Here is a 19,834-nt window from a genome sequence, read left to right as displayed (position 1 = left end):
CAAAGCTTTTCTTTTCTTTTTTTAATAAACTCCAAGTAAACTAATTTTAAATTTCTAAGATAATATAATTATTTGTTATGCAAATTCCATTTGTTTGACGTGACTGCGTTATTTAGTTACTTCTGTAATAATGAAAGATTGTTGTGATGAAAAAGAGATTTCACATAAAATCTGGATTTATGTCGTAGATCACGTTGCGTTTGTCGCTTCAACGATCGAGACGATTCCACCCAATTTTTCCGTATCTGAAGCAAAACGCTCGTTCACTGTCTCCGACAAGTGCGATATACCGTTCGATTTTTCACGTGCAATATTTCTAGTTTCTAAGTTCACGCTATAGTGTACAAATAATCGCTGTAAACGAGCGCCATAGACGACAACGATCGTCTCTGTCGCGAGAGCCATCGGGTTTGCATCACAATCGTGAGAACGATAAGCGATGCAATGCAACCCTTCATAATTAATGCAAAGGAAAGAGTTGTAATTATTATTCGCGAACTATATTTTTGTATATATTTATTGCAAAAACATTTATATATATATATAAATCTGACAGAGGATAATACATGCAATAGAATCCTCGGTAGAACTCTGTTTATTGGAATAATCTGAAGATATAACTTTTAATAATCTAAGAAACAAAATCTTTTGTTAAGAATGTTCCCCTTTTTCCCATTTTTTCATTACACATTATTTCAAATAATATATCGTATTAATACATCAGAGTTAAACATTGTGCAAAATAATTTTATCTCAACCAATCAACATCTTAGATATATCTAACTAATTTCGTGGAGAGAAGATTAATATCTATTCGAACTGTTAATAGTTTGCAAAAATAATTGTGTTTAGTAAATACGCCATCAATATTTATTAATCGAATAATATTCTATTAATTCATCATCATCATTATCATTTTCACGATCCTACAGATTAATTCTTAGGATTATCCGCAAAACGATAACTATGTTTTCGTATATTGTTTATCAATTATGATAGTGTAAATGAAAAAAAAGCTGCCAACCACTGTATTTTATACAAGACTTTTGGTGAAAGCTCGATCTGTGGAATCCCTTTTTAAAATACGATATTGGTGAATGGAGTTCTGCTGCTGAGCTTTCTTGTAGAATATTAGGTCATATTATTTGAATATTTTATAAGTACTCATCGTGACGGTTTATATCTATCTCGCATATGAAGTTGTATTTTATTTTCGTACGCAGTGCTTTATCTTATCAATATATAATCATATCTCTTGGACGAAAAAATAACAGGGCAGTGCCGATTTAGTCCCCTCATTAAGTTGCAAGCAATATAAGGATATTGATGATATAATAGCAATAAATTTAATATCTAATATTTCGTTATTTTTCATTTTATAAACCATTATTACGAGATTATTTTAAATTATCATAATTAACGAACTCGATATCAAACTCGATATCAAATTAATTAATATACAAACCTTAGTATATGGCACTGAGACATGTAAACAAGATGAACGTTGAGAATAAAATGTCAACGATTATATATGTAGCCAATTTTAAATAATTATTAAATTAAATTATTAAATAATTATTTAATTAAATTTTTTACATCAATCTAACGAATCAGACAAATACTTGACGCTATTTCGAGAGCATACCTGAGAAGCTGTTAATAACGATATAACAGAATAAGATCAATGGGGACATTAGGTAATGAATACAACGCAAAGAAATTTGTCTTCTTAAAAAATGCGCGAAAGGCGCTTTATAATATATAACAAACTATATTGATCCATAATAAAAGCTCTTTCGAAGATATATCACTGATGTACTTATTGTTTGTATATCTGATTTTACATATACATATAATATATATACTTTTCTGTATACAGAGCGAGAGATATAAACGAACAATAGCGCTTAACCTATTAAAAGCATTCGTTTCATATTTCATCCTCGCAATTTTTTAACATAAATTCTTACGTTAACCGTAAGAGATTTTCTAATTAATTAATAAAAAATGTAAAGAAAATGTAAGGTCAAAATAATAAATTTAAATAAAAGATATATAAATCAAATTGCAAATAATCTATAGTTGGATCCAAGATTTCATCTACGATAAGAATGAACACTAACAAGAATAAAATATAAAGTTTTCAATACGTTGATGCTAGAATTAATCCTGTATTTATATAATTGATCTCTTAAATTATCAATTTTCTCAAGATAAATCTTTTTTAGCGCAATTCATGGCAACTTAAAAAAAGAATAGCTAAACGCAAATCAGCCTTTAATGAGTCAATTGACCAAGATGCATTCGTAAGAATAAAAGCGATTGAAAGGATCGCGATTAATCAAGGCCAACGTCATCTTCAGGGGTCGGTTTCGGGCGACATCCTGCTCCCGCGGGCATACCACCGGGCATACCACCGGGCATAGCGCCAAATTTCGAGGCCATCGTATTGATAAGAGCCATTATCTTTGGATTGTTTTGATATTTCAAAATATTTGCCGGATTTTTTGAGATATCCATAAAGGCCTCGGCCACTTCCGGATCCTGTAGATACATTCGTCAAACTTTTAAGTCTTTCATCGCAAAAAATTATAAAAATTATTGATAATGATGTTCAATTCTCAAATTTGAAAATTTGACACTTTCGTATGATGTATCTTTGTATTTTTTATCCGATAATGCGTCAGATACTTTCTAATAGAGAGTACACGAACATGATTAAGTCTTTTTGACTTATTAAAGACTATAACTTTCTCTCGTCACTTACCTGAAAAGCTTGAAGTACTTCAGGATCTTTAAGGAATTGATAGAAATCCCCGGGAATACCAGAATTGCCAGCATCCGTCTGAGAGGTTCGCGTATTTTCCTCGCGAGCTTTGGCGGCCTCTCGTGCTTTTCGTAATCTTTCCTGCTTCTCGTGCTCCAATTTTTCCTGAGCCTTTCGTTCCTTCTTTCTCTTGTGCTCTTCTATCTTTCGTGCCTAGTGTACCATTAATAATATTGTCCAATATATTTAATCTTTGTCCCAAAATTAGAATTATTTGAAATTACTCAGGAGAAAAGTTCTTTTTTACAAAACTAAAATAGTTATGCAAAACTAAGGGAATTAGAACTTATATTTTGTTTACAAAAGTTTCGCAAAATACACACGCATGCATGTGACAAATGACAATATAGATTTAAAAATATTAGGTGCGTGATTTAAAAATAGCAATTAGAAATGATTGCATGAATTAAGCGTGAGGTGCAGTGGTACACTGCGAAATGAAACTGTGAACTTGATGGTGAGTGCGCAAGGTTCGATCTAAACATAGATATAAGTAAATGGGGCATCCTCGCGATCTTTTACGGAAAAGAGATGACCCATCGTGAATCTTTAGGAACACGTCCAAATCTTAAATTATAATGACGTGCAACATACCTCTAGTCGAAGTATACATATGCATACTGTGACGGTATGTAATTAAGTTTACATATATAATGACGAAGCTTATAATAGATTACGGTTCATCTAACCGCTAATGAATATTTCTGATAATTTTGTTATCTAATTAAAAGGATACTTCGAGCTATTTCGTGAGCTATGCATCAAGCTTTGACAAATTCAATCTGTGAACTATTTAAGTCAGAATATAGTGGCGCAAATATCAAGGATATCGAGAATTGAATAATTATGAATAATTCTAAAAGCCCGGCAAAGCCCGAGATAGCACAGGATAGTGAATTAATTTTGTAAATACATAATAAAAAAGCCTTTTCAAATAATTAGTTTATTAGTCTGCAAAACGTTTTTTAAATAAGAAATCGCGTGCGAAATGCACGAAAATATTAAAATTATATATCGAAAAAAATATCTCACATATTAAAAGATTAAATTATACAATTCATGTCATTGAATATATAAAATAAAATAAAAAGATATAATTAACATTATGTGAATATGCAAAATATTGCTCTTTATCAGAGTAAATATCTAAAAAGATAATTGTGTGATCATTTCTTTCAAATACAAATCTATTAATTAAATATTCTGTATATATATATATATATGCCTCTTCAAACTTGAATAAAAAAAAGAGAGAAAGACGAAAAGATAGAGAGAGAAAGAGAAGAAGAAGAGGAGAAAGAGAGGACTTTTGCATGGCAGCCCACCTTATACGGGCGCGACCCGGGCTTCTAAATATAAAGGCGCCGGCGATTCTGACGCTCCTCCGCGTCTGTACGTGTGTATTTTGCGGCAAATCTCGTCCCGTTGTGCTACGCTTCAGTTAGTCGGATTCACCGATGAAGCGGCGAAATTTTCTTTCTACTTGTAATAAATAAAATTTTAGGGATATTTCTATCCCGAGAATTAGATTATTAATCTTAGTTCTTAGAGGAGATCATACTTCTTAATGTAAATCGTGATTATATATCCTCGAAACGAAGACACGATGAGAATCAAAATTCTCATCATCATTGCAGGGATAAAAGTTCGAAGAATTCGAAAGAATTTCAGAACATCAAAATATCTGAAAATGCTACCATTCGATTTTGCATTTTATTTTTCATCAAGAATATCGCAATCGGCGCTAGATGTGAACAGCAGCTTTAACGTTCCAATGCACGCTTTCTTGCGAACGACATTGTTTAGCAGGCTATTGAAAGCGCGACAGTAGAAAATAAACGATGACATGCTTTCATTATAAATAAAAAAAGTAGATAAATAAGTAGGCGGCAGAAAATACGCGGCACGGATGAGATTCGCGAGATGATGTTCAACTTGCAGGACACATGCGACACGCAGGATCAACGGTTTACATCGGCTATCTTGCTACCTGGTTCTCGGTTCAGATAAAACCCTCGACAAGCGCCGGGACTACCGAGGGATATTTTTAAATGCGCGATGATATACCCCAAAATTTCTAGCCATACGACATCAGCTGTAAAGGATAGATGCTGTAATATTCGCATTCGTGTTAGTATTCGAGAAGAGTCATCGTTAGAATTATCAAATTGCAAAATATGAAATTATAGAAAAAAAGTTTAGCAATATCTCTACAAATATTTAAAAAAAATTTAGATAAAAAACTCAGATAATTATAATCATATTAATAATAATTATAATTATATTAATTATAATTAGAACAGTTAATAAATAAAATATATTAAATATCAATTAATTGATAACTAAAATATAAGCCTTTAAAAAGAATATGTTGGTTAATTAAAAATATTATTAAGTTAATATATTAATTAATATTATTTTCATAAAAATTTCAACATAATGTTGAATGTTCAGAAATCAATTGAAGAGAGAAGTATTATAGTAATCTGAAAATAACAAATAAATCTAAACTTTTAAATATATATTAAGACAAAATTGGTCGGAAAATTTGGCGGAAAATACATTCCTTCTTCTTGAAATGACCGTGTAATTAATAAGCGACAAGGCTTGCCCAATGATTCCCGATTTTAGTAGAAATCACAGGCTCGCATTATAAATGTTACATACGAAACTATTTCGATCGCGAATTTCGTGTACCTGCGTCGAATGGCCGACCTTGATCTACGTCGCGCCTTCGTAATCATCGTAAAAATAAAAGCTGCGTTCTATACTCGAACCCTCCTCCGCTTCCCGTTCCCTTAACATTACGCACTTTCCTATACGTCATAACTAAGTAGAGAAAATAGGCGATATCGAGGCGCGAGATTCGTCATCGGGGTTCTGGGTCATCGAATTGATACACCGTTGCTGATGCGTCCGATGCTCGGAGCCAAATGTCGAATAAACGTCAATGCGAATGCAGACTCGTAGAATAGATGGACAGTCCTCAACTGTCGATTGAGGCTGGCTCTGATCGTGGCGCTATAATGACGTATTCGACACTGCTCTATAGCGTTGCGCGTGCTACACTAAGGTGAGCACTTCCGTATCGAGTCGCAAGTTTTTCACGTCGTCCCGTGGCCGATGACCGCGAGGTGATCCGAAGACGAGACGGTGGAAAAAAACAACGATCATCGTCGTCATCGCGCGCTATCCCTGTCGCTGTTCGTGGGGTAAGAAGCAGAAGAAGAGGAAGAAAAAGAGAGGGGCGTCTTCGGGGTTTGGCGGTAGTGACAATGCCAGTATCTCGCGGGCTAGTTGGAGTCGAGGGCGACGACTGGATCGAGAAGTGAGAGAGAACAAGCTGTGTGCCAGCCCTGGCCCGGCCGATCGCGTAGTGTCTAGTGTGACGAGATGACGGGCGCGCGGATGAGACCCGCGCTCGTCGTGGGCCTCCTCGTGGGCATCCTAGCTGTCGCCTTACAAGGTCAGTAAAATCCTCGAACGGCGATCGGCCCGCGCGAATGAGACTTAGCATCCCTTTGCAGACTGGACATACGTCGAATCGGGTTTCGCGCGAGATTAGTGACGTCGATCAAATCCATCGGTTGGTTGATTTCATAGTAAGTGATAAACTCGAGGCCCTCGGTTCGTTTCTCGTTAGGTCCGCACTATACTTTGGAGCTTACTTTATCGATACGAATGTTTCTTCATCAATATTCACTACCTATATAAGAAGTTGCCTTTATTGCCGTAGCTGGATTTTTGTAATTTGAACGCGAAAATTAGATTTTGAATTAATTAGGTATAATATCAAGATCTAGTCAAAGCTAAACGAAATAGTGTATCAAGAAAAAATGTAGTAAAAGTGATTACTTCGAGATGTGCAATTAACATCAATCGCTGACGACAATGAGATTGAAACATTGACGAAGCTATGACGATTGACTGACGAAGGTCAATGTTACGTAAAATCGCCGGTATACGTCATAGATTCCTATAGCCTATGATCTTCTCATCCCTATAAATGCGCTGATGCTTCAACTATCATACATTCTAGGAATCTACTAAGAATATCACTAACGATCCCAATTGATTCAGTTTTTTTTTCATTTTATCTAAGAGACAAAATTATATTCACGTGTATTTTTTACAACTTATTCTTCGAGTCACTAAAATTGCACTAATTTTTTATTATATTTGATCGATAATTTAAATAAATAAAATTCATTATAAATACAATAAACTTTGATTAAATAAGTCTTGTAATGTGTTTCTTATAATATGAAATTATTTCCAATTAATAAAATAATTGACAATTATTACATAATAAATTTCGAATATATATATATATATATGTATTTTCTACTTCATAATAAAAATATTTTTCTTTCCGAATGAGATTTAAATGCTGAGCTTAGCTGATGGCTGAAGAAGTATCCCGACATGTCGTTTCGTAGCTTAGATAAAAGTCTCGAATGTTAATTCAAGGATTTGTTATTTTGGGAATCGATGGGAGTTGGCTGTCATCAACCTGCGCGATAATTACATAAGAAACCGCATAAATCCGTGCCAGCCTCGTTCTAACTCTCGAGAAATGCGAATTGTTCTAATTATGATCCAAACTATTATGAAAATTCCATATCTTGATTTCCTTGAACCAAAATGTGCGTGTAAATTTAACTCAATATTGCGATTTCTTTCGGAAACAAATTAAATGCTCATTTTCCGAGTAGCGTCACACATCACGTCGATAAAAAAAAATAAGTTATAAATTTATTATATAACAGTTATTAATTTTTATAAAAGACGTAAAGATATAAAAAATCGACAAATCGCCTTAAGAAACGAATTATCCACGTCAAATTTTAAATTCAGTTTCGGGATGATAATCGCAAAAATTCTTTGCAAGTGCAAAAAGCTATACATATTATAGACTATGGAACAAGACTCGCGGAGGTTCTATCTTTATCCGGCGCAGCTGTGCTTGCCAAACGACAGCTGCCTGTGTGCGTCTCCTCCTATCACTCGTAACTCAAAATTTGCTCGTATAATCGCATTACCTCGTAAACCGACAAGAAATATAAGTCCTGTGACTGAGTAGACGAAGAAATGTAATTCACGTATACTCGATATTAACTCTGTAAGAATCTAATTTAAATCTAATTTAAATCTTTATCTAAAAACAATATAAGATCACTCATATTTGTCGCTTTGTGCTTTTCAAATCACACAATAACATTGAATCAATCAAGTATTAAATAAATCGATATTATTTGATTTAAATATTGCATATGTCAGGAAGAAAAAAGTTCTATTTCTTTTTATAAATAATAATAATAATAAATAGAGAAAAACCGAACAGTTTAACGATGTAACAATAGTTAATAAAATGGATCGTATCATAAAATGGATTGTATCGTTTAAAAGTAGGAAGCTATTTCCTTTCTCAGAGAAGTTAAAAGAATGACAGAAATGGAGCTTTATACCAGAAATTGTTGTACGTGATATAACAATGAGATATAACAAGAAATGCCGCACGAAATGGAACTTTTCGTGTTTACGATGATCACGTGAGCTCGTAAACTACAATGATTTTCGCTATCTGACGTTTAGGTAACCACCGGTGACATTCAAGCTTGAACAACCATCGAACTAGTAAGCACTGTTGGATCTTCTTCGATTTCACCGATACTAATTTAATTATCATTTTCACAGTATCTATCTTGTCGAATTATGTCATATGTAAAGAGAAAGAAAAAAAAGTTCAATTCCTTTTTAAAATTTTGTCTATTTAAAAAATTATAACAGTATTTAATTAAACATTTGATAACTCTGCTTGTAATAGAAAACTTCAATATTTATTTAATTCAATATAAATTTTCTTCTCCTTATTTTTTTCTTCGAGGTACGAAGACAAAGTTACTGCGAGGGGTGAATAGCCACATAAGGATAATACAATATATTATTGATTGTTTCAATTATTGATAATTGAATAAATTTTGATCAACCGACACAGCTTCAATTCACAGTTTTTCCTCGTAGGAAGAGACGATAAAAATACGATTCGCTCGCCTAATATATAAATATTTCCGAGTGTTGCTCGACTCAAAGCCGCCTACCCGCCGCTAAACTTAGAAGCCGGCCACGTCCCAGGTACCGCCTAGAAAGATGATATCGACATTTTCTTCGGTGGAAATTCCGCCGTCTTCGCATTTCGCAGCTGCATTTATGCGCCTATTAAATTAGGTCTCGTCATGAGCAAACTACTATCGATATCGTATACATGAATTAAGAAAAAATTAAGTCAAGATTTTCTCGTAAACATATTTTACTGAAATTTGAGATGCAAGTTTCAAGTAAGAATGTGAAATCACTCATGTGAATAACATTAGCCAAGACTAAAATATTGCATTATATGTTAAAAGGATAAAATATAATACCTATGTGCTGCAAATATATCATAAAGTATATATAAATTTTATAATTGCACAAAAAATTGTGTGAGTGATATGTGGAAGGCAATCATAAAAAAAAATAATTTTTTTATGATTATCTTCCATATATCACTCACATAAGTATCGCCATAATTTCTAAAATTATAAAAAAAAAGATTTTAAGATTGGAGTAATTAAAAAAATGCTGCTGCCGAATATAAATATTCTATATATTTTTTAATTCGATATAATCAATGATCTCTTTTTGGAAACATTAAATTTGTATTAATGATATAAATTCTGTGAGAAAATCTTGTTTCCCTCGTTATTGAAAAATCAATTTTCACTTTTTTCAACTCTCAATCAAATTCAAAATTTTAATCAAATCATTCAACAGAAAGAGAGAAAGAGAGAGAAAGAAAAAAGAAGAGAAAAAGGAAGAATAGATGAATTATAATAATAAAATCGTATAATATCTACTTTCAGCGCATCGATGCAGAACTTATATCGGATTAATACGAACTTTCATCGGATGACAAGTCACGTTAGGTGTTCCTGAACACCTGTCATAGCATGCGAACACGCGCACGGCCCGCACCGCCGGGAGTGCGTAATGACTTTGACAGATTCTTGCGTCACATGGGTCAGATATTTCGGGTTGGTGGTCGCGTGGCGTTAAACTCACCGTCGCCGAAGCTTCATCGCTGCGCGCAATCGGTTATCTAATACCGCGCGCGATTCCTTCTGGCACGCGTTAACACACGCAATGAAAATTTTCTCTGGGTCGAAAATTTCTGGCAGCCAGGCACACTCGATGAAACGCAAACAATGTAAATATCTCGATGTATGCGAGTTTCTGAAGTATCATGACTAGATTTGTTACCTGATATTGTCAATTAATCAGACATGATAAATTGAAGACTCAAAGCTCAACTATATCGAATTAAACCAACATGTTTATTTAATTTTAGTAGACATATGTGTATGTGTATTGATAAAAATAATTTTTTACTTCTCATCTAATTTGTATCAATTTTTTTAGAGGAAAAATGTTCTATAAATATATCAAATCTTATATAAAAATATTTAAAAAATTATGTATTAGAAAAATCGTGAAAAAATCTTTAATAACAAACGCACGTTTAATGATAAATAATTTAATGATAAATAATAATAAAGAAAAAATTTGATAATAGATAAACACGTAAAATATAAGATGTAGGTTTTTTAAGAACTTGAGAAGAATGTTAAATGTTGGGATAACGTTTCAGGAGTGCAAAGTGAAGATGAGCTAGAACAGGTACCATCTGAGGATTTATGTCGGCCATACATCGAGAAGGCGCTCAAAGACATCGGCACAGGTAATATTAGATGATGATGAATATTCAACTGGAACACAGCGATTTCTAGAATATTTTGTTTGAAGGACCTTTGGAGCAGACCACTGCAGAAGAAACCGAAGTTGATCAGGAAAGTTATGAGGAAGCTACACCTGCGAGCGAGGAAGTAAGATCTTCCAAATATTTCATAGCGAGATTTAAAACTTAAGATTACAAAATTAACTAATCTCGAAAAAATTATTTGTCAATTTTTTAAATTTAAGGAAAATGCGAGAGCATCTTCTTTTATATAAAATAAATATTTTTCTAATAAATATTTTTCAAATATAATTCTTAATATGAATGTATTTTAGAGCACCTTATATGTAATTCTTCACACAATAAACATTTATTTACAATGTATAATCTATTCTAAAAATGAATATAGATATTATCAGAGATATATTTATTTAGGCTGGTGAGGCAGCAGACGTTTCGAAAGAAGAAAGTGAGGCCAAGGACGAGGAAGAACCGGTAGAGGAAGATGCTGAAGCGGCTGTCGACAAGAGTGAGGAAGCAACTGAAGAACAAGCCGACGCTAGCGAAGAAAAGACAGAAGGAGAATCCGAAGAAGAAAAAGATGAAGGCGAGAAAGCTGCATCAGCTGAAAGTGGTGAAGTTAGCACCGCTCAAGAAGGTAAAATTAACAGCCATTAATGATTTAAATAGCAATGATTGATTTAAATCTAGTCAAATTACATAGAAATATAAAAACATATATTAAAGCATTAAATATAGGAAAGATTCTTACAGGAGAAGCAGAAGAAACAGAGGCGGCGTCCACTGAGGTAACTGAAGGCGATGAAGAACAGGTCGATTCTTCCGAAAAAGTGACTGAAGGCGAAGAAGTGACAACCGAAGAAGAGGGTGAGACGCTCGACGAAGAAAAATCCGACGAAGAAGCAAAAGTAGACGATGAAAAATCCGAAGAAAAAGTAGAAGACGAAAAATCCGAAGAAGATAAAGTAGACGACGAAGCGAAATCCGAGGAAGAAAAAATAGACGACGAAGCGAAATCCGAAGAAGAAAAAGTAGACGACGAAGCGAAATCCGAGGAAGAAAAAGATGAAGCTGAAGAACCGAAAGCTGAAGAAGAGGAGCAAGAAGAATCCAAAGAAGTCACTGAAGAAGTAGGAATCGAATCAGAAGAAGAGGCGGAAGCTCAGCAAACATCTGCGGAAACCAGTGTTGAAAAAGAGGACGAGAAAAAGGAAGAAACTGACAGCAAAGTAGAAGAAAGTGCCGATTCGACTGAAAATCTGACGGTGAGCGGTGAAACTGAGAAAGGCGAGGAAGAAGAGCAGGGTGAAAGCGCCGAAACTCACGACGAAGAAAAAGAAAAGGATAGTGCAGAAGATGCTGAAGCAGCAGGCTCTAAAGAGGATGTAGAAGAGGAAACAAAGTCGGAAGAAGAAGAAGCGGAGGTGAAATCTGCTGAAGAGGATGAGAAAAAATCTGTAGAAGAAGAAGAAGTGAAATCTGAAGAAGAGACAAAACCTACGGAAGAGACGGAATCTACGGAAGAAGAGGCGACTTCTAAGGAAGAAAAAGAAGAAGAGAAATCCGAGGAAATAGAAACAAAATGCGAGGAAGGTGATGCAGAATGTAAGGAAGCGACGTCCGCAGAAAAAGAAGATGGAAAATCGGCAGAGGAGGATACAAAATCCGAAGGAGAAGAAGATGAAGATGTGAAATTGCGTGACAAACGAGAAACTGGCGAGGAAGGAACAGATGAATCTGCGGAAGAAGGTAAAAGAAACTTTATGATAATTGTCAAAACTTAAAAACTTTGCTTTTAATCTCATATATGTATAATTATATTAATTACATGATTTTATTTATTATATGTGACACAGAATAATTAATATAATTATTTATATAATAAATTTTTTATTATTATGACAGCCGTTAGCGAAGAGGAGCAAGAACCTACTCCAGAGGAAGATTTAATTCAAGAAATCGAAATCCCTGAAAATCTTCGACCGAGAGATCATATTAATCAGTTGCTAAAATTGGATGAGGAGAATGCGCAAAGAGAGCGAGCTATACAAAAAGAGGCTGATATTATCCTCAGGGATCTGAAGAGACTCTATGATAACGCTATAAAGCCGTTAGAAACCATGTACAAATACAGAGACTTGAGTAACAGGCATTTCGGAGGTGAGCAATCTATGAATAGTATAATATTATAAATTTAATAATATTTTCATTGTTTAATCAATTATTTTCAATATTATAAAATAAAATAAATAAAACAAAACAATAATAACATTAATTAATAATTAAATAAAACAAAACAATAATAACATTAATTAATAATTAAATAAAACAAAACAATAATAACATTAATAACATTAATTAATAATTAAATAAAACAAAACAATAATAACATTAATTAATAATTAAATAAATTAATAATTAAAATAAATAACATAAAATTAATATGTTAAATTAAATAATATATTAAATTAAAATAATACATAAAATAATAAGATTAAAATAGAATTAATAAATTTAATAAAAAATATTAAAAAAGATATTCAAAAAAATAAAATTCAAGATATATAATTCAAGTCAATTACATTGTGATAAGATATAATCAACAGAAATAGAATCACAATAGTGTATAATTTTCTCTATAAATAGTAATAATCTTTTTAATTAATATTATCCGATATATAATTATTATTTATTATATTGCTCTATTGCAAATTTTACTTTCTATTCTATTACTTATTATATTACTCTGTATTCAGATCCCGAAATATTTTCCAAGCCATTAGTGCTCTTTATGGGTCCATGGAGCGGCGGAAAATCATCCATTATTAATTATTTGCTCGATATTGAATACAAACCGACGTCCCTAAGAACAGGTACGTAATAATATTTAAAAAATATATTTTCTTTTTATATCTTTTGTATTGTATTTTTTTGGCTTTGTGCTTGCAAAATGATCAGGACATAACGGTAGAAAGCGCGCGCTAGGAGCATGAATATATAGATAGTGTTTAGATGGTTTGAGAGAGTGCTTAGAAGAGCATTGCAAATCGCCAAAATGGAAAAAATGACATAGGAGCCGAACCATCACCGGCGTACTTCAACATAATAATGCATGGCGAGGAGGAAGAGGTTCTCGATGGCACTCAACTGGCCGCCGATTGGACTTTCTCGGGACTGCAGAAATTCGGCCAGGGTCTGTTGGATCGTCTCAGGGGCTTGCGACTTAACAACAAGTTGCTAGAAAAGGTAAGCGACCGCGATCAACAATTATCTATCTACAAATATATATTACATATATATACATCGGAAGTATACACATTACGGTAGACAATCCGGAATTCTTTTTCAATAAAAATTGAATATTTACAGTTTATAAACATTTATTTCTTCATTAAATTAAACTAATTTTAATTGCAAAATAAAATTTAAAAAAAGATAATCATTTTATTTTATTAATATTTTAAAATTTTCTATCGAGCATAGGATAGAAAAGTTAAAAAGAAAAATGATCACATAAGCATTAACAAGAAAACAATCTATGCAGCATATATATTTTCATAAAGTCTCATATATAAAAAGTCCATTTTAGATAGTTAATAATTCGTGATAAAATTCAAGGCAAAAATCTAATTATTAATTAATAATTTTATGTGCATATTTTCCTTTTTCAAATGTTTTGTGATATAAAGTTATAAGTAGAATTCTATATCGAATTTTACCACGAATTATAGATCGTCTAAAGTGCTTTAACTATCTGCTATAATTATGTCAGGTGAACATCGTCGAGATACCGGGTATTTTGGAAATTCGTAAACAAGTTCAACGCTTATTCCCTTTTAACGATGCGTGTCAATGGTTCATCGACCGAGCGGACATAATATTTTTGGTTTACGATCCCGCAAAATTAGACGTTGGACCCGAAACGGAGGCGATCCTTGATCAGTTAAAAGGAAGAGAATATCAGGTAAAAAATGATGAGAATATTTATAGAAATTGTTAATATTCTTCGGCATCTTTGAAAAAAAAAGAACGTGTTTCGAGATACATTATCTAATACATGTAACTAATAAATATATAATTTCTTCAAACACAGACGCGCATTATTCTCAATAAAGCCGATCAGGTGAAGCCCGAGGAACTTATGAGGGTGCAAGGCGCTCTAATCTGGAATATATCGCCACTGATGTCAAGTGCGGAACCACCGATAATGTACTCCACGTCGTTATGGTCCATACCTTACGAAGCTGGTGCGCCCACTAGATTGTTGTATGCTCAAGAACGTGCATTCCTTCGCGATCTACGTTCCGCGATAAACAAGAGGGTCGAGCACAAGATAGCGAGCGCCAGAAGATTTGCCGTAAGTTTATTCCAATTTTTCAAAGTGACGAGCTGTTCTTACGAATTTCGAGCGAAGAATTATCGTGAAAAAATCATGAAACACCTAATAAAAATTATTCACTAAGTTTTACATAAAGAAAAAAAGCTGTACTAGAGTAAAAGGTCGACTTGATTCATCGTCTATTTTAGGTACGAGTGCGCAACCACGCAAAGATGGTGGACTGTTACCTGACGACGTATTACAACCACAAGACATTTTTCGGCAACAAGCGGGAGATCAGCGACAAGATCATCGAGAGTCCACAAGACTATCACATCTACGAGGGCCTCAGTACCCTGACCAACATATCGCGCTACGATCTGCCTGATCCAGACGTCTATCGCGACTTTTTCCAGCTGAATGCGCTCTATGACTTCCCGCTGCTGAGTTCCACCTGCACGTATTTCCGCGGCTGCCCGATTAATAGGCTTGACGTGGCAATCGCCTACGATCTACCCGAGCTGGTGGGCAAGTACAAGAAGTCGGTAGAAGCGGTGTTGCACGAGAGCGAGGGTAACAGCCCTCCGAGTTGAGTGCGAGTTCGCATTCTGGAAAAGAGTTCTTGATACCATGTGGAGTATGGATCTGGCGATATAGCGACATTAATCTTCGTTATATCGAGAAGAAATGATTAACAGCCTTGGTGACGCGAAAATCAAGAACGCTTGATGGCAAATCGAAGAACACAGTCGATATTTGAGATGGTACCGAGGACTCTCTTTCTGAAATTCAAGCAGCTGGATCGCACTACCCTCGCGTACCCTATCGTATTCGAGGTGCTCCGATGACAAGAGGTCGGTTCGCTAAAAAAGCCGACAGTCACGAGAGAAAAAGAGAGAAAGAGAGAAGCGAAAGGACAGGGAAAGCGTGAAAAAGCAACATCACGTATCTCTAGATTCAAATAGCTTAACTTCGTCCCTCTCGACAGGGCAAGATGTGAGCAAAACATGAAGTGTGATATCACGGATTCGATGGTCGGTACACCTCCTCGTTTGCAGAAGAGCAAATGTGTGGTTGTTTGTGTCTGGTAAAACAATGCGAGTGTTACCATTCCGATCCAAAAACGGACAGTGAGAGTTCCCTATGAATCTATATATATATATATGTGTTCAGATATCGGTTCCTCTCGGAAAATTTTAGGCTTCGGTTCAAGAAGTGATCTGATTCTCTTTTTTTTAAGTATTCGATAATAAGATTTGTCTAAATTTAATTTTAGATAAAGTATTTTCGAGATTTCTCAACTTATCCAATTTTAATTTCTGAATCTCTAATTTTGGAATTTAGATTGAGTTTAATTTGCGTTTCTCTTTTCAAGAAATTCAACTTTAGAATTTAATATTTGTTCATCTAATGTAAATTTCAAGAAATTTTATTTGAAAGATTAATATAGTTGAAATTAATTTTATAGAGCAAAAGTTAAAAATAAAAATTTCGATTTAAATTTTATTTTCTCAAGCTTTTAAAAAAGATTCAATCACTATTGCATCGAGTCCTTAAATTCGTTTGTCTCGCGATGAATCGGTGCCTGTTGATAGCTTTTATTTCGAAAGAAAACAGACTCTCCAAAATAGACTTAATGTTGAATAACTGCAACGGTTTCGTCCGCCTCCGTATTGAGGATATATTAAATTAATCGTATCGAAATATTTCCATTGCGAAAGAGATAAAGTGATCTCTTCTTGAGGCTTTTGTGAATACCTTGTATAAGCTGATTTGTGTTCTTATTAAAAAAAATGTGTAATTAAATAATTTAAAATATACTGATCTCTCACGCGTTACTCAGTTAACGTGTGAGACGGATTGTGTGTGAGGCAGGACAGGTGCTTTACTGATTAAAAATTTAAACTTTCTTTTTGAGTTCGCGTTGGAAATTATATGTTTCCTATACTTTAGACACACGCCAAGTCCTTTCAAATAATTATATTGTAGATATTTAAATTTATAACTTTTCAAATTTTTTGTCCTTATATTTATTTAGCTTTAGATTGTTAAATTTTTAAATTTTTATATATACATATAATTCCTATAAATTCCTTCAATTTAAATCACTGAATCTTAATTTTTATTCTTGGATTTTTATATCCTCAGATACAAATCCTTTCTGTCTTTAGAATGTGTTTGTGTCCTATTTTGAAATTTCATTAATTTTAGAGGAACTATTCATTAAAATTTCACTAATTTTAGACAAACTATTCAACGTAACTAAATCACATTGAATTGACAATCTTAATTGAAGATCCTAAATGAAGGAAAGTATAATATAATATAATGTGTTGTTAGTCTGTTATATGCATATTACATTTTTCAACGAAAGCGCGAACGCGTTAGAGATGGTGCAATTAAATCGCGAATAACAGAGCGAGCTTTATCATTTACATCATTTAAAATAATCATATAAATGCGCAATTCATGTAGCATCTAAATATGTATATTGTTGACATCATTGTTATTATCATTGTTGTTGCTGTCATCATTGTTATCCTAAATGAGGATTACGGCGAGTAAATTTAATATTGTTACAAAGATATGTGTTATATATCAAGGCATCTATTTCTTTAGTTAGAATAAGGTTTAACATATCGATACGTACAGTGTACCTAAGTTAAGTAGATATAATTATATGAAATTTATTATAATTTATTATATATCTCTAGGCAAATGTGTACGTTTTAAATAAGAATGTGTGTTATAGTGGCTAGTTGTATAAATATGCGACATTATTTCGCACCTGAATAACACAATCGCGCGATTATTCATTTATTCATATAAGTTATTAAACAAATATATATATCAATTCGTGTTTAATAGAAACGAGATTTGTATGAGAACTCTCACCTAAATATCTTATTAAAGAATAATTCTTTTTTAACATGCAAAATAAGTTATAAATGAAATTTAACTTAGATGTCCGTTTTTGCCTATGAGCATTAAAACATATTCTTTTCTATGCAATAATTATGCAAAAATATTATTACTTTTGTCAGTGTTCTTTACAGCTCACAAAAAAAAATATTTAAAAGGAATTTGATATAATTTAAAATTCGATAACAATGTTTAAAAATCGATTCTATTAATCAATGTTTTATATTTTAAGATAATAGCATAAATATATACACACATTGAATGCAAATGTTGCATTCTACACATGCAAAGCAGAATGTATTTCTCATGCAAAATGCAATTTTCCATGCAAAAAAAGCAGTACTTACGTTCGGAGTAGTTTCGCGCAGCCATTCGTCCGCTTGTTCATCGAAATCGAGCTTGCAGGCTAGTCTCAGATCATTCGCTGCTTCTTCGAACTTTCCAAGCAGATGATAGGCTCTTCCTCTGAATTTGTGAGCTGCTGCATTGTCTGGGTTTAACTCTATAGCACGATCGCAATCACGAATGCAGGCATTTGGCTTTTTCAATAGCAGAAAGATTTGACCTCGTTTAGCATATAGCAAAGCTGCATGTGGATTCAATACGATAGCTTCCGTGTAAAGTTGTATAGCTTTCTCGTAATCTTTCTCCATAAATGCAGAGACTGCTTCGGATCTCTTTGTCTGCGACTCTGCAATTTCCTCCTCTGTGGGTTGCAAAGTTAGATTGCCCATTTTTCGAGGAGATTCGCTATCTGGTTCTGAAAATTTTCATCGCATTGTTATATATTTATCAGAATAATGAAAGAAATATATATATATATATATATATATATAATCAAAATAGATAAATGTACAAACCAATTACACCAGTCATATCCAGCTCCAAATCACTCTCTTCATTCTCAGAATCAGACTGTGGTTCCGCAGGCTTGCTTTGAAATTCACATTTTGCATCCGACGAACTATTGGCTTCTTTAGCTTCTGGTACCTTGCCACCATAATGTTCTATCAATTGCTTGATAAAGAGTAATTTCGGATTATATAAAAGAGATGGATCTTTGATGCACTGTCGCGCGAGCTCTTCGAGCTGATCCGTGATTTCTTCAGTGAACTCCATGTCTGTAAACAGATTTTGTAATGTGTCAGATACAATTCTAAAAATAGATTTGAATGAATCAATCAACCAACTATAAATTTCGCATAATAAAATCTATACGTTGCAATGCAAAAAAAATGAAATATATACATTTTCTTTAATTTAAAGACGCATATCGATCGTATTCTAATTTGAAGGCCATATAATACAAACGGCGTAAAAAGTAATCTACACGTAATCTAATCTTTAAAAATGATAATTAAGAATTCTGGCGCAAATTCTAAACAAACTCACCAATGATTATGAACGAGTCTTTTGGAGCAGTTTTATTTGAAGATTGTGTATATCTATATTATTTACGTTCGACACCGAATCACTAACGAAATTTATAATAAATTGCGCACAGCAACTGCGATTTCACGATCTCATTCGGCACCGGAAGAGGAAAGCACTAACGACATCTGGTATATTCGTTTCACTGCAATCAAAGTTACTGATTGGCCAAGGAATGGATTTTCAGTGAAATAACGTATTGCGCGCAATTTCATTGGTCGAGATATTCAGACGCAAAAGCTCCAAGTGTAAACTCAAAATTCGATATTCTTATATCGCGTCAAATAACTTACGTGCTAAAAGCTTTGTTGTTTTGATCGGGCAATCTTACCGCAGCTTAAAATCTTTACCTTTAAAAATGGATGAAAATTCGTTGTAAAACGTACGCGATGAAAGTAAAAAGCGCAGAGCAAACCAGCACCAAGAAGGCTACGCGATCGACTAGACGAGTGGACTCGACTACGGAGTTGAGCACCGTGAACTTGCGCGCGGTGCGCGCGCGCATGCGCGGTAGAGGCGCTGGCGCTGTCACCGCGCCTTA

The 19,834-nt window shown here is 33.7% G+C and overlaps 2 protein-coding genes across 4 annotated transcripts; one reads left to right on the top strand and one right to left on the bottom strand.

Moving 5' to 3' along the window:
* Nucleotides 1-499: 499 nt before the first annotated feature.
* On the bottom strand, nt 500-19,742 carry LOC145959644 (putative protein FAM10A4). 2 transcript variants are annotated; one of them, XM_083078693.1, is made up of 5 exons: nt 19,644-19,742; nt 18,723-18,983; nt 18,210-18,622; nt 2,768-2,980; nt 500-2,544 (listed from the first exon to the last, which is right to left on the bottom strand). In XM_083078693.1, exons 2-5 carry the CDS (start codon nt 18,979-18,981, stop codon nt 2,338-2,340), a joined length of 1,092 nt encoding a protein of 363 aa, XP_082934819.1. In that variant the 5' UTR covers nt 18,982-18,983; nt 19,644-19,742; the 3' UTR covers nt 500-2,337. The 2 variants fall into 2 exon arrangements, with proteins under 2 accessions (XP_082934819.1, XP_082934810.1); XM_083078684.1 differs by lacking the exon at nt 19,644-19,742 and adding an exon at nt 19,255-19,416.
* On the top strand, nt 5,909-17,708 carry LOC145959632 (uncharacterized). 2 transcript variants are annotated; one of them, XM_083078664.1, is made up of 11 exons: nt 5,909-6,293; nt 10,515-10,604; nt 10,670-10,749; nt 11,037-11,259; nt 11,361-12,371; nt 12,528-12,782; nt 13,379-13,495; nt 13,696-13,868; nt 14,395-14,586; nt 14,716-14,979; nt 15,150-17,708. In XM_083078664.1, exons 1-11 carry the CDS (start codon nt 6,221-6,223, stop codon nt 15,531-15,533), a joined length of 2,862 nt encoding a protein of 953 aa, XP_082934790.1. In that variant the 5' UTR covers nt 5,909-6,220; the 3' UTR covers nt 15,534-17,708. The 2 variants fall into 2 exon arrangements, with proteins under 2 accessions (XP_082934790.1, XP_082934799.1); XM_083078673.1 differs by having other exon boundaries at nt 5,917-6,293; nt 11,376-12,371.
* Nucleotides 19,743-19,834: the final 92 nt, after the last annotated feature.

This window comes from Camponotus vicinus, unplaced genomic scaffold (genome assembly GCF_025532165.1).
Source record: "Camponotus vicinus isolate PSW18456_S1 unplaced genomic scaffold, iyCamVici1.0 SCAF_1, whole genome shotgun sequence".
Classification (NCBI taxonomy): domain Eukaryota; kingdom Metazoa; phylum Arthropoda; class Insecta; order Hymenoptera; family Formicidae; genus Camponotus; species Camponotus vicinus.
Note: the sequence above shows the minus strand (reverse complement) of the source record. Positions and strands in the feature narration are given on the sequence as shown.